This window comes from Rana temporaria, chromosome 3 (genome assembly GCF_905171775.1).
Source record: "Rana temporaria chromosome 3, aRanTem1.1, whole genome shotgun sequence".
Classification (NCBI taxonomy): domain Eukaryota; kingdom Metazoa; phylum Chordata; class Amphibia; order Anura; family Ranidae; genus Rana; species Rana temporaria.
Window position 1 is genome coordinate 165,263,173 of NC_053491.1, and position 24,223 is coordinate 165,287,395.

Consider the following 24,223-nt stretch of genomic DNA (forward strand, 5'->3'; position numbering starts at 1 on the left):
TTGAGGATTTGGCCCTTAGTATTTCATTCTGAATACTATCACAATCTGATTTGTGGTGATAAGTTTGGTTAATTATTCATTTTTTGCTATTCTTAAAGGAATAGTGCACCATTTATTGACTTCTATACTTGCAAGTGTAGTTTCACTCCTTTTTCCTAGAGTTTAGTGAATGCAATGAAGCTTTGCTGATTTCCATCATTCAATCATGTGTAAGCAAAAATGTAATCACTTTGGATGTACATACCCTTGAAACATTAATTCTATATATAGTTGGAAATGGGCAGCTTCCACCTATGCTCTCATTATGAGTTCATGATTTTAGAGCACCTTACATTTGACAGTATCATAGCATGGGTGGGAATTTACATAAATACCTGTATTTTATTGATGACTCCCAGGGAGTCATACCAGGTCTGCACAGCCCAGGGGAACTGGCGTGTAACAGTCATCCTCAGCACTATGGTGAATGAAATGGTGGTAAAGATTTTTCGGAGGGTAATCCCAGCTTGAAGCAAATGCGGAAGGATAGAAAGGAAGACCACAAAGAAGCCTGAGAAGAAGAAAGCTGAACTGTTGAAGTATCGCACATAGGCTGCTTTCCGGGTAAGCTTCAGTTCAATCCTATGTGAAAACAAGGACAGCAGTTAATCCTGACTTGCATCATCATATGTCACATCTGTTACATGCATTGTTTTATTATTATCTATCAAATTCACTGTCATTATATATCATTATTCATACCTAGTAGGCTGCATATCTTTAATGTCTGACATTTCTAAAGTATTAATCATGCTTTACACAACAGCTATACAACTTATGTGTAGATTTCACTTGTCTGAGTCAATAGGGCAGCTGTATCATTCTGATCATATGTTATCTTAAAGGAGACCTTTCCTGAGAGAAACATAAGAGGCTGCCATCACTGACTTATTCTTCTGTATATACCAGCTGCATTACTCTCAGGCCTACACTCTGCCTTTAATAAACTGAGATACTAACCCAGAACCCAGAACGGGCATGCAAGTGCGGGCTTAGAACGTTCCTGGTCTCCATACTTGTTCCAGGTCACTGACTCAAATATTAAAGCCAGAGGATATGCATAACAGCCAAACCAAGGATACATGTATTTTAACTTTTACTGCACCATACATTTCCAGCATGCTACTACAATGCATACTACAGGCTTCAGTTGTTACATTCTAAGCCATGCAGATATGTCTAACTATACCTAGTAAAATAATAATACATTTTACTGATTGGTGACAGCTATTTTACATCATGTTGGAAGATCTCTGAGACTCGTGCCTTGTACACACGATCGGTTTTCCCGGCAGTAAAAAGTCAACTGGGAAAACCGAGGGGAAAACCAAAAACCTGCTCGGTAGCCTTTTCCCCCTACACACGGCTGAGTTTCCCGACAGGAAAACTGCCATGAGAGCTTTGGTTGGGAAACCTGGCCATGTGTATGCTCCACCGCAGGTTTTCCCCATAGGGAAACTGCCGGCTTAAAAACTGCCAGGACTTCCGGCGGGGAAAAAAAGGCGATGTTCTCTTTTTTCCCGCCGGGATTCCCGGCGGTTTTCCTGTTGGGAAAACTGCGATGGAGCATACACACGGCCGGGATTCCCGGGACCAAAAGCTCTCATAGCAGTTTTCCTGCCAGGAAAAACAGTTGTGTGTAAGGCCTCGTACACACGACCGAGTTTCTCGGCAAAAACCAGCAAGAAACTTGCTGTTTTTTTTCTTTTGCCGAGGAAACCGGGTGTGTGTACATTTTTCGACGAGGAAACTGTCGAGGAACTCGATGAGCCAAAAAGAGAGCATGTTCTCTTTTTCCTCGACGGGAATGGAGAAAATTGGCACGTCGAGTTCCTCGACAGCCTAACAAGGAACTTGACGAGCAAAACAATGTGTTTCGCCCGTCGAGTTCCTCGGTCGTGTGTACGAGGCCTCAGAGGCATGACACTATAAACCTAGTCTAATTCCCTTATTATGTTTTGTTGTTTTATTCATATAAAACATTTTACATTATTATTATTAAAAACTACAAAGAATATTGCTGAGCTCAGTGGATTGAGAAAATGTTTCTGCCATCATCCCTAAACTAAAGAAGACCAATGCACTCTGTGTCCAGCAAGGCACCCCCTTTTTTATGCCAAAGGGGTGCTTTGCTGCATAAAGAGTGCATTGGTCTTTTTTTTATGAAAAAATACGTAATGTAAAGTTAACACTCCATCGAGTACAGTATCCACAAAATAAATGTATCGCCATTGCAAACTGTAAACCTAAGACAAAGAACAGGGTTAAGGCTTATAGTGGGGGAGACTTACTTAAACTGGTGCACATAGAATCTCATTGGGAATTAAATTGTACACAACTGCACCAGTTTTAGTTAATCTCCCCAATGTGCCAATTGTTACTGTGTCCTATGAGTACTATCATGCAGCTTTAAAGTGTTACTAAACCTTAAAAAAAAAACGTTTTACCTTAATGCATTGCTTGTGTGATGAGGAAGAGAGGGGAGAAGAGATCAGTGCTGTGCAGGGCTGCATCTTTCCCCCCCTTACTTCCTTTATATACTGCATTCAAGCAGCAGGAGAAATTGGCTTTTGCTGCTGTCAATCAGAGGAAGTGGGGGGGGAGCGGTACAGCTCGGGTTCACGGTGACTACCTCTCCCTATAGCCAGAAGCTGGCTATGGTAGTCCCGCAGAAGAAGAGGAAGAGCCAAGATTGCCGCCGGGGACCCCAGAAGAGGAGGATCAGGGCCACTCCTAGTGATATACAAGGTATTATATTAGGTAAAGAGGTTCCCAGCATGTCGTTCCTCAGATCAGCATGAAATCTATCTCACTCCATGCTGATCTGAGGAACGGCATGATGGAAACCTCTTTACCTACCTAATATAATACCTTGTATATCACTAGGTGTATACTATATGATTTGACTATTGATACCTAGTTCTAATTACATAAGAACTAATGATTATCTTGGAAAATGAGGAGGACCGTCCTGTGGCATTATATGGGTGACAATGACCATTTGTAGGAGGACCATTCAATGTGTTTCTATTTTGATGTTTTTGACTACTAACCGTGAGTGTTCTTGCTGAAACTTTTCCTGAAGTAGCGGGTTATCTCTTGCGAGACGCAAACTGCATCGGAATTACAGCAAGTCACTGTGCTCCACCATAGGGGAGCCACCAATAACCTGTATTCAAGGAGTACTAAATGGTTTTGATTATGTTTTATGTGGAGTTTTTGTGTGTGTGTGTTTTTTTTTAGGATGCCCATGGACATTGGATATTGGGTATGGCAGATTGATCTAAAGACAAACATTTGAGTTCACAAGCAGGAGCCAAATAAACATAAACTATGTGGCTCAGTTCACATTGGTGTGATGCAGGAAACCCTGCAAATCCACTGCAGGTTCCTGCATTTAAAAAGATCAAAAAAAGAACAAAATAGTCCAAAATGATTGCACCTGACTCGCAGGCAGTTCACACTGCCCCTTACGAACCGAAACAGAATTATTTCCTAAATGTACATAATATAACTGGATACTAATATTTGTAGCTAAAGTTGAACCAGGGAACATCCAATTGCCTCTTGGGAGATCAGGGAGTATCCCCCCCCCACTGGAGCCAATTAGATCATGCTTTATTGTTTTTGTTTTTTTATGCCTTTCTCTGGATCAACTGTGGGCATTGGATAGTGTATATGGAGGTTTTCTATCTGTGCATGTTGTTTTTTTTTCTCTTGGTTGAACTGGATGGACTTTTTTTCAACCAGATTAACTATGCAGCTATGTAACTATGTAACATTCGTCACCCAGATCAGGAAACAGTCATCGTATGTCTATTGGTAGCGTAACACAACTGCGTGTGTATGTGGTAAAAATGTACAGTCACAATGTTGTATCATAAATCATGCATGCATTTCTGTTATTTGCTGTCCCATGTCCATTGCTTCTAGCTCATTTATGTCTTCTAGACAACCTTGTTCCTCTTTTTCTTGTTATTTACAGTCATTGTATTCATGGTTATTGCTTATCTTTTACTACATTGTATGTCCCAAGGTCCTTATAGGTAACGTTTGCACATTATAAAAACTGATATTCATAAAACAGCGTGTCACACTTTTCAAACATTAAATGCAAAAAAAACATTACACAATGATCTAGTTGTAAACCATAAACCAGCTGATTCAGCAAATGGCATCTATAGTATGGATGCAAAGCATCTTTAAAATGCACAGATATTGTATGTATATGTAATATTTATATGTAAACAGGTAATGCATGCATCCACTATACTTAAACAGGTGATGTCCCATAGACAGATGACATTTCTAACTGAGTTATATGTTTTATAGACATCTGACTAATTTTTTAAGAGACAACAGAAATGCCCACATCACTAGCTACCAGTGGGGGGGGGGCGGCAAACAACCCCCCCCCCCCCCGCCAGGTCCACACTTACACCATGCAGGTTGCGGCTTCCCCAGCTTCTCCCCCCAGATAATCTGGTCTTAAGATTTACCTCCTTTCCTGATTGGCTATTGATTTGCTTATGTCACAGGTGGGTGAAACCAATTAGAGCTTTAGGCTCTAATCATGTGCTTGAAAAAAAAAACTCATAGAATTACATGAGTCCGGCGCCCCGCATAGAGATAAGTAGGGGGACCGGCCGCCGCTGCTAGCCACTGACACTAGAAGAATGACTCTGCCTCTTCAAAAAGCTGCTGAAATGTTACATTTAGATATATACATCGGGAAAAACATATACTAATCAGCCATAACATTATGATCACTGACAAGTAAAGTGAATAACATTGATTATTTTGTCCCATTGGCATCTCAAAGTGGGTGAGATATATTAGGCAGCAAGTGAAGTGCACTCCTGTGACCCATTTTCGGCCAACAGCAGGCAAAACTCCTCTGTCAGTTGACATCACTTAGGTAGTCCAGGCTGAGGAAAGATCCCAACTTTACACCCAGATAGCCTCTCAGGAAGTTATCCCCTCACCAGCCTAGAGCTCCAGTAAGCGCTGAGCAGAGAGCTGGTGACTCAGTTCTCAGTGCAGAGGTGGCGAGGAAAAGATCCAATGCTGCGTCCACCTAGGTAAGTATAATTTTTTATTTATTTTTTAGAAAACCCACACTTTTCTTTTAAGTTGGCAATGTATAATAATAATATACAGTTGGTGCCATATACCACAGTATTCCTTCAAAGTCTGAGGCCCCCGTACACACGACAGAGTTTCTCGGCAGAATTCACCGAGAAACTCGGTCAAAACCCGGATTCTGCCGAGAAACTCTGTCGTCTGTACAGTTTTGGCTCGATGGAGCCGCCGAGGAGCTCAACGAGAAAATAGAGAACATGTTCTCTATTTTCTCGTTGTTCTATGGGAGAAGGCGGCCCGCCGAGCTCCTCGGCGGCTTCATCCCAAAACTCGACGAGGAACTCGACGTGCCAAGCACGTCGAGTTCCTCTGTCGTGTGTACTGGGCCTATTAAAGTCCATACCTTGACAGGTGGGTGGTCATAATGTTTTGGCTGATTGGTATATGTGGTTATTACATATTTGGGCTTTACCAGCCTTATTGACACTGTTATGTTCTGGTGGTCAGAGGAAGGAACCACAGTGCATGGGGGGATTGCATCTGACATCCCTGGAAGTGTTGAATGTTAAAGACATTAGGTGCAGCATGGAAGGCAGAGGTGTTCAGCAGTATTCACAGCCTATTATGGGGAGCAATTGTTTACGATTTCAAGGGAAAGCTGCTGAGTCCCTTTGAGGAAAACACTGCAATCAAAACTCAAATTCCATGCCCCTCAGAAAACACTATACTTTGCTTTAAAGTTTCATTTTAAATAGAGTAAGGGAGGGTCATGATTTTGTTTGCCATCTGTGTCCCTTTGGGGAGATTTCCCTTCACTTCCTGTGCCATAGCCAGAACAGGAAATTAATGGACATTTGTGAAGGTACACTATACTGTATGTATATAAAATGTATATAATATAATCAAGCTTACTGTCTAAAGCCTTCAATTATTTTCGCCATAGCATCTTCCCAGCAATAGGCTTTTACTGATTGTATGTTGTCAATAATTTCAGATGTCATCACAAGCCTCTCATTAATCTTGCCTGCCCTCTGGTCTCTGCAGGAAATAAAAATATGTAATTGTATAACAGATGTTTAGAAAAACAAACTAAGGCCTTAAGTCCATACCTCTGAACCATCCTGGATTTGCATGGCGCGGGCTCCAGGGACTTGCCCACGCTAGTATACAGGCAGGAGGAGGAATAGCTGGTTGTTAAGGAGTGGGCCGTCACATCCTTAACAACAGATGACTCATTAGCTGTCAGGGATTCCCTGCTAACGGCTCAATGTTAAATGAAAAATTGCCAAATCCATACCAGTCCCTTCCTTAAAGTGGAGTTCCACCCTAAAAATGTACTTTCTATTAACAGCTTGCCTTTAATGTAAAACATTTTTTTGTAATCTGCCTAGTTCCTGGTCCTAGGTGGTTCCACTTCCTGTCCTAAGACCCCATTGCCTCCTGCGAAATGATGACACTCATTTACCAGGAGTCTCTGTACCTAAAAATCGCCCAGCATGCACCTCTCCCTGAAAACCAGGAAGAAAAAGGAACTGGGCCTCACATGCCCACACATATGATGGATACGGCCACAACATGAGCTGGAGGATATAAGGCAAGTGTTTGCAATGATTTCTGGAACGATTGGGGAGCTATTAATATGTATTAGGGACTATTTAATGTGATTAATTTTAGCTTGCAAAAAAATAAAAATTATGTCCGGAACACCGCCTTAAGTGTCCCTCATTTTGAAGTTCAAAAGTTGGGAGCTACTGTTTTTATTTTTATTTATTTTTTCAGTATACTGTACTTGTGAAAGTAAGCAGTTTAATGTTCATAATCTGTGTGTATTGCTTGTATACATTCTGCATTTCTGCACATTATTGGTTTGAAGAAATGCCATCAATGGTAACAATCATTTAGAGCACATGGCATCTGCTACTGGTCACATTACAATAGAGGCATCATACAATTGCCTAAAATGATAAAAAGTCACCATAACCACATGACAAACTCGCTTTTCATTCACTTCTAATAATTTTGACACTGATTTTTCAATGACGCTTCTGAAAAATTATCACACATCTGGTGAGAAAGACTGACAATAATGCTCTCTTTGAGGTTGATTTACTAAAGGAAAATAGTATGTTTGCTTTGCAAAGGAATTCTCCATTAACTTATGTAATGTAATGAAGATTCACTTTGCAAAGAATACCCAAGGAAAAAAATCTTTTTTTTTTTGCTTACATTTAACCTAAGGGAAAATTCCTTTGCAAAGTGAACAGCCTATTTGCCTTTGGTAAATCAGCCCCACATGTGAGATCTTACAAATACAAAATTCAAAATGAAAACGCAATAAAATACAGAGCTCAGTTAAAGCGAGGATCCACATATAAAAATTACAGTAAATGATATCAAATACTACTTTTAAAGGTAAACATTGCATGATAACAAAAAATTGTGCCAAAAGCTTATATTAGTTTTTAGTTGTTGTAAAGTTTTGCCTTGGACAATATAAATGATTTCTAAAAAGATCAATGGTGTTCCAATATATTTTTTTAGCCGTATAAGTAACAGGCCTAGCAAATATTTTAATAAATTAGAAAAAAACATGTCACCTCAAAACATAGCTGGTATTAGCATTGTGTTTTATAAACTTTGTGCACGTCAAGGGAACACACAATTTTCCCACAATTCTCCAACACAATTCGCCATCTCAGAGTATTACATTTACACAAAAATGTAATACTCTGAGACGATTTTACATTCAATCCATTAAAAAAAGACAGCTAACATATAATAGTCAGAAGCACAATATTATGAGCTGTCCATAGTGCTGATTCTGTGATTTTACTGAATTGGTACTTAGAGGGTTAATTTTTTCACAATTTTTTACTTAAACTTACTTTTACAGTGTACCTACCCCCAAATTCTGTGTATCTGATTATACAGGGAATATAGGGTTGGTAGACCTAGTATACAAGTGAGAGCGCTAGCATGCAGAGTTCATATGCAACCCACCAACCCTCGGATGGGAAGCATTGGGTTTAGGTAACTTGGGAGGGATGCTCCTCTCAAGTATCACTCCAATGCTAAATAACATTTGAGTTGCTATCAGCATGATCAGGGGCCACATTCTTCCTGCTCCCTTGCTAAAGGAAAGCCAAAGCACATGTTGGTGTCGCAGGTTGATATTTTTGGGGGGCGAGACACGATTTTTTTTCAAACACAGACAAAAACTGTAGTTCAGTAATCCACCTCTAAGTAAGCTTGAGCTAACTGCACCATGTCGTACTAGCTATTCATCTACATTAGGTTTTTTACATAGCAAAATATAATTTTTAAACCAAAAATTTTATTAAAGCGTAACTCCACTTTTGTTGAGAAAAAACATTCCCCTCTGGGTGATCTATGTACATTGCAGGGATTTTAACAAACGTTGTTGCCGTTTTCAACCTTTTGTTATTCTCAAGAAATCACTGTTTGTTCCCCTGTGCCCCTGTGCCAAGTGAGTCTAATGGGGGGGGGGGGTCATAGTTAATAATCAGCTGCTGCAGAATTAGGGCTCTAATAAGGAAAACTGCTGGGTAAGCATCCCTTTTTAAGCCCTCGTTCACACTGAACACGGCTTTGAAATTGTGCGACTTCATCTGAACTCGCACAATTCCAAAGCCACATTTCAGTCCGACTTCAGGGGACGATTTGAAAGACATCTGTGCAGGTTCATGTACAGATGTCTATTAAAGTTGCCCCTGAAGTCACCAAAAGTAGTGCAGGAACTGATTAGGACGGTGCCATTGACGTCTGAGGCCTCGTACACACGACCGAGAAACTCGTCATAAAAGAAACATTGTTTTCCTCTACGAGTTCCTTGTCAGGCCTGTCGAGAATCTTGTCAAGCTTTCTTTGCGTACACACTGTCAAGACAAAATCTCGTCGTTCTCAAACGCGGTGACGTACGATTCCACTGGCACAACCCTTTGGGCTGCTTTTGCTAATCTCATGTTACTGCGTGTTAAGTAAAAGTTTGGTGAGAGACGATTTGCGCTTTTCAGTCTGTTACAGCGTGACAAATGTGCTATCTCCATTACGAATGCTACTTTTACCGAAGGTGCGCTCCCGTCTCATACTTTATTCTAAGCATGCTCGGGTTTCTAAGCATACACACGAACGTGTTTCTCGTCATAAACCAGCCCAACGAGAAACACAACGAGGAAATTGAGACTCCCGACGAGAAAAAAGAGAACTTGTTCTCTTTTTTTCTCGTCGAGAACCACAACAGTTTTCTGGACGATAAACATACACACGACAAAATGCTCTGCCACCAAGTTTCTTGATGGATTTTGTCGAGGAAAACGGTCGTGTGTACGAGGCCATAGGCTGTGATTTGACCTGTCAAATTGCATGTCAAATCGCGCCGATATGAACGGGGGTTGAATCTGACTTGTATCTTAGGGCAGACTTCTGGGAAAACTAGTAAGCCAATCACACAAGCAGGAAATTAAGTTTCTGGGGGGCGTTCTGTAAACATGCTGTGTACTAAATACCTCCAAGTAGCCATATTGTATTGCAGTTTACAGAAAATTACAGAGCTGCAGATTAAAAAGGAAAGGTAATTTTTAATAATTAAAAGAGTTCTACTGCGCTGGTTGAATCTCCAAATAATATACAATATTATAACTAAACAAATAAATAAATGATCTTTCAGGCAGCAAGCACAAAATAGTATGAACAGCAATAATAGTAATAGTGAGAGAGGTGAAGCGCTCAAAATACATGTCCTTATAATAATTCCTCAATGGGATCAATATAAACCACACAGGGTAAAAAGTCTTAATAAAAATTATTTAATACTTTTTTTTTTAATAATATTCAATTACAATATGACTTATGTCGCAATTGCATACTCTATATTATGTTTTTGCAAATTTTTTTTCCCATGAAAGTGGAGTTACCCTTTAAAGAAACATTTCCAGGCATTAATACATTGGTAACTCTTACCTCTAATGCCCTGTACACACAATTGGAATTTCCGTTGGGATAAAATCCAAAGGAATTTTCTGTCGGAATTCCATTTTAAGCTGTCTTGCATACACACTGTCAGACCAAATTCCGACCGTCCAAAACGCGGGGACGTAAAACACTACGACGTCGACTTGATTCTGAGCATGCATGTTTTTTTCTCTGTCGGAGTTCCACACAGACGATCGGAATTTCCATCGGAAAATAATAAAACATGTTCTATTTCTAAACTCCGACGGAAAAAAGTCCGATGGGGCCCACACATGGTCAGAATATCCGATGAAAAAATTCCGTCAGACTTTTTTCATTGGAAATTCCGATCGTGTGTACAAGGCATTGGATGGATTACATTTTATCATATATGATCATTGTTCTCAATAAGCTCCTTTCATTTAATATCATACCATGGTCAACCAGGCCCTATGTAGTATGAAAGTGGAAAAAAGAGCACATGCAGATGTACATTTTTTCATATGAGCTTGGCCCTTTTAAGAACAGCTTCACTCAGTGCTGTAATATTACTAAAGAAGAGTAAATATTGTACCTGTACTTCATCATCCTTCGACCTAGCCATGCTTGAAACAATGCAATCACGACAAGAAAACCCAAACCACCAAATACTGAAGCCTGCAGTAAGTCCCAGATAAGTCCAACAAGAAGTATTACTTGAAGTGGAGCAATCCATACAAAATGTGCCAGGGCCAGCCCCTACAAAGAAAAACAGCATTACTTTAACATAAACTCATAAAACATATATGAACTGCAATATGTATATCAATATTATTTAGGTATTAATTGTAACGAGATTGAAGGTCAGTGCTAAAGAAAAAGACAGGGCAATTATAGGTGGGGTTTCATGAGTAGTTTGCCCGCATTATTTAATAAAATATTTACCCAGGGAAGATGCTTGAAAATGCTTATTTTGCAATAAATGACCTTATGTTACTGTGGCTCGGTATTCATTGCACTAAACTCCCATTGGTACATGCACGAGATTGGGTAAAAAAAATCTGACTTCATACTGTGAAAACAGTATTAACATAAGATCTATATTTCACAACAAACTGAAATGTGGCTGCTAATTGTACTAGGACTACAGTAACGTCTATCTAAATTCCACATCCTATGTGCAGTTTGTTTTACAGCTGGCGAGGCACAGGCTGCTCATAAGGCGGCCATACACAAGGGAATTATGTTGTTTGACATAGATGAGCGATCAGAGATATTAATGAGTTTCCTCTCACCCCACATCATGTACATCCACTCTTCAGTGTCTATTGAGGGCCTTCCCATTTCTGTCTATGATGTAGTATTCAGGAGTTCGAGGTCTCTAGTCATCTCTGCTACAATCAGCAGGATTTGTTGGGGGAAAAAAAAAATAATAACCTTTGAAACTGGTATTGAAATGGACTCCTGTGGGAGATTATTGAATGGTATTGATAAAAATGTGGTGTTGTAGGACAATATTTGATCCCTGTTCAGAGACCCTTATATAATAAAACTGATACCATGGGGTTGATTTAGCAAGGGACTTGTCAAGGGAATGTTTTACTTTGCAAGCAAATTTTCTTTTAGTTTAGTAGATTAGATAAAGCTCAGCTGACTTCCATGATCAAATCATATGCAAGTAAAAATATATATATTTTTTAATTTTCCTTGCATGCGATCGGGTATTCTTTGCAAAGACCCCTTTCACACTGAGGCAGTTTAAAGGCACTTTAGCACCTGTAAAGCGCCTGAAAACTGCCTTTCATGCCTCCCCAGTATGAAAGCCTGAGTGCTTTCACACTGGGGGGGGTGCGCTAGAAGTACGGGAAAAAAAGTCCTGCAAGCAGCATCTTTGGGGCGGTGTAAGAGCGCTATATACAATGGTTCTATGCCTCACCTGCCCATTGGAAATGGCCTTTTTTGTCTGCTAGCGGGGGGTAAAAGCGTCTCGCTAGCGGCCCGAAAAGCGCAGCTTAAACAGCGGTAAAGCGCTAAAACTAGTGGTGTTTTGCGGCTAACGGACCCGCCCGCCCCAGTGTGATAGCAGCTAGTAAGTTTTTATCACATTCACTAAGCAAACATACTATTTGCCTTTAGTTACTCAACCCCTATGCACTTTGTGGGGTTTATTTACTAAAGCTGGAGAGCGCAAAATCACACTCACTTCTGCTTCTAACCTCAGGTTGTTCAATTAAGCTTTGGCAATAAAACCTTGAAGCTGATTGGTTTCTATGCAGAAGCATACCTCCCAACTTTTTGAAATGGGAATGGGGGACACCAATTAGCAAAAGTATGTAGGCATAGGACACAACACCCTGTCACTCCCCCTTAAAGGAAAATTATACAAAAAAAGTGATTAGTTAAACCCACAAGTGCTTTTATTACCATTACTATTTTTTGTTTTTTTACTGGCTTTTAAAATTTACAAATACAACAATTTAGAAATTGGATGAAAGGTTTAGTACTAGGGAAACGCTTTTTGAAAGAGAAAAAGTACTTTTTATATGCAACGATATAGACCATACCAAAATGAGGGACAAATGAGGAGGAAAGAAGGACAGCGGGACTTTGTTCCAAATAAGGGACAGTCCCTGATTTGCACTCTCGAACTTTAGTAAATAAACCCTATAGTTCTCTATTTTTAATATAGTCTGCTATTTTCCTAAACAGTTTATTTCTGAATTTGCTTGTTAGTGGAACATGCTCAATACATAACCAGTCTCCCAATGCAACACCCATAGGAGTTCTCTAAATTCTCATGTAGGCCAGAACTGTACATTGTGAGGACAATACAAGGAACTGAGGCCTCGTACACACGGGCAAGAATCTCCTCCGGAAAAAAAAACTTTGTTTTTCCAGGCGAGATTCTTGGCAAGAATCTCTTGCCGCCCGAGTGTACACACTGAGGCCTCATACACACGACCGAGGAACTCGAAGGGCGAAACACATCGTTTTCCTCATCGAGTTCCTTGTTAGGCTTGTCAAGGAACTCGACAAGCTTGCTTTGAGTACACACTGTCAAGACAAAATCTCCTCATTCTCAAACGCGGTGACATACAACACATACAACGGCAGGGGAAGTTCGATTCCACTGGCTAAACTCTTGGGGCTGGTTTTGCTAATCTCATGTGTTTGCGTGTTAAGTAAAAGTTTGCTAAGAGACGATTTGCACTTTTTAGTCTGTTACAGCTTGAAAAATGTGTTATCTCCATTACAAATGCTACTTTTACTCCCGTCTCATACTTTATTCTGAGCAAGCACAGGTTTCTTAGCATACACACGCTCAAGTTTCTCGTCGGAAACCAGCCCGACCAGGAAATCGACGAGCCAATTTGAGACTCCTGTCGAGGAAATAGAGAACTTGCTCTCTTTTTGGCTCGTCGATTCTCGACAGTTTCCTCGACGAAAATGTACACACGACCGGTTTCCTCGGCAAAAAAATATCTCCCAGCAAGTTTCTTGCTGGTTTTTGCAGAGAAACTCGGTCGTGTGTACGAGGTCTCACATTTTTAAAAGAACCGCGGTTCTCTTGAAAGGCAAGAATGCGGAGACGTCATCACGTTTGACGAGCATGCGCTCGTCACATTCTATGCCGTCGCCGCCATCTTGCTTCACCCTACCTATGCCGTGGAAGCTACCGCGCATGCGTCTAAGTAAGTTCGAGCATGCGCAGGTTTCCACGGCGACAGCTATGTATACACACTCTCGGGTTTCTCGTCAGGAAACAGGCCGATAAGAATCTCAACGAGAAAAAAGAGCACAGGTTCTCTTTTTTTCTCGTCGAGATTCTGGCCATATTTCCTGACGAGAAACCTGAAAGTCTCGTACACACGAACGGTTTTCTCGGCAAGAAAGCTCTGCCAGCAGTTTTCTTGCTGGTTTTTGCCGAGAAAACCGGTCGTGTGTACGAGGCCTTAGAAAAAGTTTCCTGCTGCAACATGAGAGGCCTGGACTCAGTGAAACAGAATGCAAAAACAGAACAAGGGCTGTGAAATTATCTCATATGTTTTTCTTTATTTTGCAATAAATGCCTTGCAATAGTCTATGACCAAACAACTGCAGGTTTAGAGAAAGCACTGTAAACTCACAAATCCTCGATCAGTTTACCTTTTGCTTTTTAACTTAGATAACTCCATTCACTGCACACAGTTTTATCAGCAACTGACACAGGACAAAACAAAGAGTGTAGAAAAGGAAGTGTAAACTTGTGTTATTAGTATTTGATAAGAATTGTAAGCAGAGTACTGCAAAAATAGACCATAAAATATAATAAAACTGTTAACAGTCTTTAAAGCGGCATTAGTGGGAGTTCACACCAGTGCGATGCGGGAACCAGAACGATTCCATCGCTGAACCCCAGATCGGTTAACAGACTGCAGTGCGAACTGTGGATTCGGATAGGAATCGGATCGCCTTGGTGAGAACACCCAGGCGATCTGATTCCAGTGCAGGGAAAAAAAAGTCCCTGCACCTTTTTTTATGCAAATACAACTGTATAGCTGAACTCGCACTGCACAGACATCACATGTGATCGGCACTGCAGTGCGGCTGCGAATCACATGTGATGTCTGGCATTGCTACAGTGTGAACCTAGACTTGAGTTTGTAAAATCTTTTCCCAAAAGAGAAAAAAAAAACGGTTGCTGTTACTGCTTATAACATGTTAGGCCCCATGTACACGGGACGCTGCTAAACGTACGTTCAGAGGCAGTTGGATGCTTTTTTCAACTGCCCCTGAACTCATTCAATGTTATCCTATGTGACCATGTACATAGTCTCGTTTGTTGCCGTTTTCAGGCAGTTACGTTTAACAGCGCTTCTTTGAAAGCAAAAAAATGGGTTCAGACGCCAAAGATTCCCATGTTTCAGATGCCAAATGCGGCTAAACGCGGCTAAACACGGTAACCCGCATTTAGTTTATAGGCGTTTTTCGTTTTTGCCCAATAAAAAAAAATGCAAACAGGGCAAAACCCTGCTAAACACGGCATGTAAATGCGGCAAAACGGACGTTTTAAACGTAGGTTACTATCTGTCAAGTTAAATCAGTTCAGGAGAGGTTGTAAAAACGTCCCGTGTACATGAAGCCTAAGCTGGCATTTGGCTTCAATTTGTTAGTGTAGAATCAGCTAGTATATCTAACACTCCCCTCTCCCCAGACTGGCAATGCTGCTATCCGAAGATGTCTCTGTTGCTCCTTCATCCAGAGTGGATGCACTTTAATACAGGAGGTGTGTTTCTGGCCTGATCACCAGGTGAAAACAGAAGAAAAAAAGTCTAAAGAAAACAAATGCAGCCACCACATCTAATGATTGGTATCCATTATTCATCCTTTTCATTGGTTTTAGTGGAGGGAATGGTGCCCCTGCCCCATTGATGGCCTCAGTGGGAGGAATAGTGCTTCGTATCAGTGCATAGCTCCCAACTGTCCCTGATTTCAAGGGACTGTCCCTGATTTGGAGAAATGTCCCTCTGTCCCTCATTCCTCCTCATTTGTCCCTCATTTTGGTCTGATCTATATAGATGTATATAAAATGCACTTTTTATCTATCAAAAAGTGTTTTCCAGCACTGAACCTTTGATCTGATTTCTAAATTGCTGCATTTGTAAATTCCAAAAGCCAATATAAAGGAATAGTAGTGGTAAAAAAGCACTTGTGGGTTTAACCAATCTTGTTTTTTTGTACAATTCCCCTTTAAGGGGGCGTGACAGGGGGTGTGTCCTACAAATGCATACTTTTGCTGATAGGTGTCCCATTCCCATCTCAAAAAGTTGGGAGGTATGTCAGTGACAGAAGTGCCCCAAGGGCCAGATAAAGGCAAGCAAAGGGCCACATCTGGCCCCAGGAGGATTACACATGTTCATAACTGTTGCAAAGGCCCGTGCTCCACATTGTAAGTCATTTTTAAATTAGTACTGTTTGTAAAAAGCTACCTAATTAATTGGTATGCTATAAGGCAGGCGTGTCCAAAGTCTGGCCCGTGGGCCAATCACGGCCCACCGGGTTATTTGGACATATATCTTTTGTGGCCCCCAACGATCTCCCAGCACCCGGGCCACAAAAGATGTAAATGCTGGCTGCCTTGGAGGGGACAGGGAGGAGGCAGGATGAGTGCCGTACATACAGGAGGAGAATTTCCTGTTTACGGGTGGCCTCTGTAATAGGAAGTCCCGTCTCTGGCGCTGCCATTGGATGACTGTTCTGTCCCTTAACTGAGGTGGGAATTTCTATTAAAGAGGCCTCTGTCTAAACAGGAGATTCTCCTGTAGGTGATCTTTGCCGCTCGTCCTGCCACCTCCCTGTTCCCTCCAAGGCTGCAGATGGATGGGCATCAATCAGGCTGCACTGATGGCAATGGTGGGTGCTATATTCCTGGCAATGGTGGGTGCTGTATTCCTGGCAATGGTGGGTCTGCAGATGGGCACTTGTGAGGCTGCAGACGGGCACTGACCCTTATTTTGCTTCACAGTTCTTTATTTAAAATGTACGTTTTTTTCCTTAAACTTCCCTCTTAAAGTGAATGTGCGTGTTATATGCTGATAAATACTGTATATCCAAATAATACGCCTGAGCTCACCTCTTTCCTCACACACAGCCACAAAGGCAAGAGAATTCTTGTTGGGCAGTGTATTATTTCTTTGAACGAACACGCTTAGACCAAATTTTAATGGTTCAAAGGATCTCGGGCAAAATGGTCAGCCCTCACGCATTTTCACTTCATCAAATTCGGCCCTCTTTGAAAAAAGTTTGGACACCCCTGCTATAAGGTATAATCTATTTTATAAACATTCAGCGACTGAGCAGAGTATTGGGCTTTTCTTATAACACTTTTATAGTTTCAACAGACCTAGTCACCTACGGCCAACTATATGGCTACTCATCCCATGGTGTTTTCTCCATATATTTCTCAATTATAAAGTTCAGGGTATAAAAAGGATGAGATACAGCTTCTGCTTAGCCATCATAGTAACAATCTAATAACGTGAAATGCACTCGAATTTCAAGTACTTTTAAAACTGCAGGGAACCTGCATACGGCGAGTGAAGTCAGATCTGCAAACAAGCCTTTGCAGCAACCTGACAAGCAGAAAATACGCAGTTTCAAAAGAAAGGTTCAGTAAATTGAACCCTAGGTATTTTTTTCAGTACAGGTTTCCTTTAAGCTTTGCTAGGCACATTAGTCTTCATGTACACTGCTGCTGGTAAACGGATATTTAGGAGCAGTTGGGGATTTTTTTCAACTGCTCTTGAACTCTCCTCTATGTTATCTTATAAGTACAGGTACACAGGGTCGTTTATAATTGTTTCTTGACAGTTGAGTTTAGAGGCTTCTTCTGGAACCCAAAAAATGCATTCAGAAGCTGCGTTTAGAGGCAAAAGAAATAATTTCAAATGCTTATAGACGCAAATGCGGCATGTAAACGCGGCTAAACGGCTGTTTTTTAGACACGGTTTCTAGCTGTCAAGTTAAATCGTTCAGGAGAAGTTAAAAACATCCTGTGTACGTGAAGCCTTATGCCGCGTACACACGGTCGGAATTTCCAACAACAAATGTTCGATGTGAGGTTTTTGTCTGAAAATCCAACCGTGTGTATGCTCCATCGTACATTTGCTGTCAGGATTTCCAAAGCTGGTACTCAATTTTTCCGACAACAAAAGTTCTTGTCGGAAATTCCGATCGTCTGTAGCAAATTGTGACGCACAAAAATTCTACGCATGCTCGGAATCGGCTCGGAATCATTGAACTTTTTTCTTGGCTTATCGTGGTGTTGTACAAGACCGCATTCTTGACATTCCGACAACATTTGTGTGACCGTGTGTATGCAAGACAAGTTTGAGCGAACAATCCATCGGAAAAAAATCCACGGTTTTGATGTCGGAATGTCCGATCGTGTGTACGCGGCATTAGGAGCATGAAAAGAAAAGGAAAAAAATGCATTCAGGACGGATGTTCAGAGGCATTTGAAACGCCAAACGCCTGTAACAGCTTGTAAACACATGTAAACATGGTACCTCGCGTTTAGCCACGTTTCGTTTACAGGCGTTTTTAATTTTTGACCATTTGAAAAAAAACGCTAAATGCATCTAAACGCAGCAAAACAAACGTCGGTTACTATCTGTCAAGTTAAATCGTTCAGGAGAGATTGTAAAACGTCCCGTGTACATTTAGCATTAATTTCCGCTATTACAGCTTTTTCTGGACTTCCTGAGATGATCAAGCTGAATATGGCCTCCAGCCTATTTCCACTCTCTAAGACTACCATCCACAAGTATCTGTCATATTTGCTACCCCCTCCATGTAGTTAATTTGTTTTGACATAAAGATGTTACAGTTCACCCTTAAACATCTTGTAAAGGCTTTGAAGTAAGAGGAAGGCAGACACAACATCCTGTTGGTTCCAGGGTTAATTTCTCCCAGACAGCATGCATATCATATCACGGAGTAAAAAGGCAGAACAAACTATTTCCACAATTCTCTACATAACAAACAATGTAACTGACTCCAGAGACTTCATAAATCACCCAGAACCAGATTAACACACATGTAGAACGGCTGTGAACAACAGCAGAAATTTAATTGCTAGCAATAGTGTGAATCATAAAATATGATGCACAGATATTATGTCCCACTCATCATCAAAGTCAACCACACAGTTCACCAATGGTCAACTCTTACAGGCTACGTTAATAATATTCTCTATTTTACATTATTATGGCACTTCAGTTTACATTTACCTATACAGTATGTCAATCACCCGCAAAAGAATACGTAATCGCTCAAGGAGAGCGATGACGTAAGGGTTTAATCTGCTGACTGAATGATGCCCTCTTGTCACTAGTGATAACAAAGCAAATATAGGTAAAGTTTAACTGCACTTCCTTGCAGTCCTGCAGTTCCTTTGTTAACGTAACCATATACTGTATATTTACTTTGTTTACCTTGTAATTCAGATATTTGACAAGTTAGGTCCCTTACACACGACCGAGTTTCTCGGCAGAATTCAGCCAGAAACTCGATCGGAGCCGTATTCTGCCGAGAAACCCGGCCGCGTGTACACTTTCGGCCGAGGAAACCGACGAGGATCTCGTCGGGCCAAATAGAGAACATGTTCTCTATTTCCTCGTTAGTCAACGGGGAAACTTGGCTCGCCGAGATCCTCGGCGGCTTCACAAGGAACTCGACGAGCAAAACAATGTGTTTTGCTCGTCGAGTTTCTCGGACGTGTGTACGGGGCCTCAGTTCTTTAAGCTGGCTGGTTCAGCTGGGACCATCTGAGATTTCAACCATCTATGGGCAGGCTGATTGTACCCAAGTCTATCGACCAATTTGGGTACAAACATCATGTCAGATATTTACATGAGATTACTGCCAACAGCTTTAGCCATTTGCAATAATCACTGTGTTCTCCCGGCACTGATGCCTCCCCATCCCCCCCACCGGGAGAACACAATAGCTGATACCCCCATCAACACAGTCAGTAGTTACAGGAAAATGGCGTCATCTTAGTTGGATATTGTGTTTGGTGTGAATAACTACAACAGATAACTTCTGTGTTCCAAAATATATAAGTTAGCCAGTTTGGGTGGATGTTTATTCAATAAATACTGGGGCGGTTTTCAGGAGCTTAATCACTAGAAATAGCCTCTGCTAAGCACCTGAAAACTGCCTCCCATTTACTGCAGTGTGACTTTTCACACTGGGGCGGTGTGCTTGTGGGACATTACCAAAAGTCCTGCAAGTAGCATCTTCGGGGCGGGTTGGGAGTGCTGTAGTTAGCACCCTATTGCAATGAATGGGCAGCATTTCCAAAGCGCCTTAAAAGCCCCAAAGAATTTGAGTTTTTAATCCTTTTTTGGGTTAAAACCACCCCGCTAGCGGCGGAAAAGCACAGCAAAAGCCCTGCTAAAACGGTGCTAAAACAAGCAGCGCTTAGGCGCTATTGGGCGCTGTCAGTGTGAAAGCGGTCTTAGCATCTATGCGTACTTCTATATTTTAACAAGGCTTAAAAAGAGGAGCTATGGAGACATAGATGTTAGATCAGCCTTTCTCAACCAAGGTTCCATGAGGTTGCTAGGGGTTCCTTGAGCAACAAGCAATTTCCGCACCTTGGGTAAGCTAACACTGATAACAATGATCTTTTCAGCTTTAGTGGTAATCTTCTTACTGACCACTAATGCAAGGAGCATTCTTCCCACTGACTACCAGTGTAGTAAAATCCTTTTATCACTAACCAGCAATGTAAGAGGTCTCTTTTCAACTGACCACCAATATTAGGGAGCACAATTTTCACTGCATTTCATTTCTGGGTATTATTATTAAAAATGTTATACTGTATTATTTGATCTATAAGCTATCTCCAATTCCATTTTTCCAATAGCTATAGATATAAAAGTTATTAGCAGGGGACTCTTATGTTATTTAAAAGTTTCTTACATGTTAAAGGGGTTCAGAAAGGCTGCATTAGATGATTATTACCAGACATTTATGATTTTGGTAGATGAAGAAGCAATTAGTCTACCTATGGGTATGTTAAAAAAGAAAGATAAACGCACAGGAAAATGGGATCCCAATTAGAATACCTCAGGGGTTTTATCCTCTTGCATCCCGGAATACCTCTACCCCCCCCCGGACCAGACTAATACAGTGTGAAGATGGGACTTGTTGCGCGCTTCTGCTGTTGGTTCCCTTTTATTTTTATATGGGTAAGTTAAGATCCCTGTTGAAATTGCCATCTGACAGATCTTGATAGTATAAATATTAAAGATTAAACAAGCAGAATCCTTAACCTTAACCAACATCTACAGTCTATGGTCCACATTAAGTTTATTTGTGATTTATTTCTAAAGGGAAGATTTCCCTGTAGCCTGTGTTAACTTTTTATACCCAACTAGGTTCAGGGAACTCAAAAAATATACCACAAGGTAACTAAGGTGAACAAAGACTGGGGAATTCATCTATTAGTACATCGGCTTCATTGTGTTGACATATGCTTTAATTACGTATGTTGGTTAAGGTCCCAATTACGGAAAAGCACAAAAGGACCTATTGACAAGTTTGGTATTTTAATCTATTGGGTACCTGCAACAGCAACAGACTGCCGTGGAAGCCCTGTCATGTAAAGAGGCTTTCATTGCAATGGAAGATTTTTAAACGATCGCCCATGGTTTCCCCAGGATAAAAACATAATGTGGATGAAACGTTAAAGCGTTTGATACCCCAACATTTCATATTCCTGATACGTGCCTGTTCCTGTTCTCTTTGGATTGCTTCCTTTGTGTGAAATCCCTAGCATTTCTGCTAGTCCCCTTGTTTTCGTATTAAAAACAGAGCACACTAAGCAAAATAACACACTGTGGTCAGTTCTCTAGCTGTGTTGGAAATTCAGCCTGCTGTCCTCCAATGATCAGACTTGTCCTGACACCCCCCCTTACTGCTTCACAGCCATTTACTGGGAAGTCCAGTGTACTGCTGCTTCTCTTGCCCCCAGCTCTTATGCAGCTGAGAACAGAGGGAATGTGATCACCTTTACAAAAGGAAAAAAAGGTATTTATAATTTTGTTTTATATCTATACAAAAATGTTTTGCCTTTGATTACTATTTTAAACTGAATTCGGTTGTTTTACAAGGTGATCATTTGCAATCACTTTAACCTCCCTGGCGGTATTCCTGAGTGTGGCTCGTGGTTAAATTTCAGTACCATTAGCGGTAGCCCCGAGTCACTCCGGATTGCATTTCAGGATCCTGATCCAGGTTACTTACCTTGTCCCCAGGATCCTGCAATGTACCCCCGCTGTGTCTGCGGGCTATGTCCTCCGCCCAACGCCTCTGTGTGCCAGGTTCAGTTTCCTGCGAGCGTTGCGGCGCATGGGGACGGAGCCTGACGGCAAATTCAAAAAGTACAAAATTCATAACACATACAGTACACTGTAATCTTATAAATTACATTACTGTATGAAATCATTTCACATCCCTTTGGTGCCTAGTGATTTGTCCAGTGCCCTGCATGCAGTTTTATATTGGCAGATAAAGGCAAGCAAAGGGCCACATCTGGCCCCTAGGCCGCAGTTTGTAGACCACCGGTATAAAGTATATAAGAAATAAACTGTACAATTTGACTTCTCAAGCTCCGTCAACATACATTAAGCTCTTACCTCATCAAATTTATTCAGGTTGTTTGAGAGCAGACTTACTAGCTGGCCCGTGCTTATTTTATCCAGAACTTTGCTCGACAATTTTAAGGTCTGTTGGCAATAGAAACTATTTTAGTTCACATGATGAAATTCAGAAAGAAAACAGACACAAAGTAAAATATACTCCATTCTTACCTTTTTATAAATTAAGCTGAACATTGCTATCCTCATCTGCATCCCTATATGATGAAGACCAAATATAGCGGGATGTACAAGGAGCATTCTGACTGCAAAGAGTAAGGACAAGCCGATTGCCAGGTAGTAAGCAATGGACCTCTCTACAGTATTATTTTGATCATAAGAAGCTATGATTCTTCCAAGAAGAAGAGGTTGAACAGCTTTAGTGACTTCCTAGAAGAAACATACAAATATCTTAAAATATGAATAACAGTATATACTGCTCTGCAAAAAACAGTTGCACTAGCGATTCAGTTTATTGATTGTCTACAAATCTGTTTGGAAACTATGGATTATTGTACTTTGTATTTCACCTTTACTCCTTGTATTGCCTAATTTATTAGGAATAAAGCATGATGTAATTTTTATGACCACTTATTGCAAAGAGCAATCTATATGTAGAGTCCTGTGGATAAAGTAAATGGAGAAAAGACATATAAGTCCATCCAGAGTCACAGAAGCACAGGAATGTCAGTAGATCAGGGCAAGCCTCTTGTGGGGAGCAGAAAGCATGTAAAAGAGAAAAAGAATACAGAGGTGCCTCAAAGTGCCGACTTTTGTTCATTTACTCAAAGCAAAGTGTGTAAGATCAACTCACATTTGGTAAGATAATTGAAATCTGGGAGTGGCACAGCCCACCCCAGCACCCCCCTAGATCTGTCCATGCAGTATTAGTTTACCTGGCACCCCCTGCATTCCCTGCTGCCAGTGCTGTTTTCAAACATGGCAGCCTTGGCATTCCTCCATGCGTGCATTTTCCTGGCTCGCCAACGTAGGCTGCCGTGGCTGCTAAATTTGCCCGACATCCCTGGTGTCGCTACAGATGTACATATGCCATGCTTAGCTGCGTCATCTGCCATGACTGCTGTATTTGTTGGACACCCCTGCACTATGGCAACCTGGAGGTATTCTGTACATATATGGTGTACTGAACACCCCCCAGAAAACTCCTTTCCTGCCTTGTGATTGGCTTACTGATTTTCCAAGAGGTCTGTGCTAAGATAAACATCAGATTTTGGGCATCCCCTGCAACATCAATGTCTTACTCTCAAAGGGAAATCCCATATAAAAGGATGCAGACTCTGCCACTCTCCTTATTAGAGTCCTGCAGGTGCAGCAGCTGATTAATAATTATAACATGACTTCCATCCAGATTCACTCAGCACATGAACACAAGCAAACAAACAGCTATTTCTGCAGAATAACAAAAGATAGGAATCTGTCAGGGACAAGCAGTCAGGGGAGGCAGGTGTGGCAGAGCCTCACCTGCCATGAACAAAAAAACAAAAAAACAAACAAAAACATTTTTTGTGGGTCGTAGCTCGGCGACCTGGTCAACATTTTGGGCTTCTAGGACCTATGGTGCCGGCGATACGGGACTCCTTGTGGACCCTGTCAAATGCTACATACAGAGTGGCCAGCTTAAATACATGCTGGCACACTCTGTTTGCAGCAGACTGAGAGGATGAGCTCACAGTGCCTCTCCTCACTTCTTGTCACTGAGCTCAATGGAGTCTTGGGCCAATGGTAAAGGGCCATTGGCCCAATCTGCTCCAATAAAAATGCTGCAGTGGAGACTGCTCATAGTGCCTCAACTATCCCAAGATAGGGGGGACCCTTGCAAGGGCTTTTTTGGGGGTTCTTCCAAGATCCTCATTTCAATATATTGTAGTTTGACCACTTCTACTTCTCCTTCTGTTCATCCCCCCCCCCTTCTCTTTGTTCTCTCCTTCCCTCTCCCCGCTCCC

General features: G+C 41.3%; 1 protein-coding gene across 1 annotated transcript in view; it reads right to left on the reverse strand.

Moving 5' to 3' along the window:
* The window catches only part of CFTR (CF transmembrane conductance regulator), a 208,500-nt gene that overhangs the window by 129,865 nt on the left and 54,412 nt on the right, over window positions 1-24,223 (reverse strand). The window contains 5 exon segments of the mRNA XM_040343760.1: window positions 375-621; window positions 6,034-6,159; window positions 10,667-10,830; window positions 22,260-22,349; window positions 22,434-22,649. Coding sequence (XP_040199694.1) covers window positions 375-621; window positions 6,034-6,159; window positions 10,667-10,830; window positions 22,260-22,349; window positions 22,434-22,649 — 843 coding nt within the window.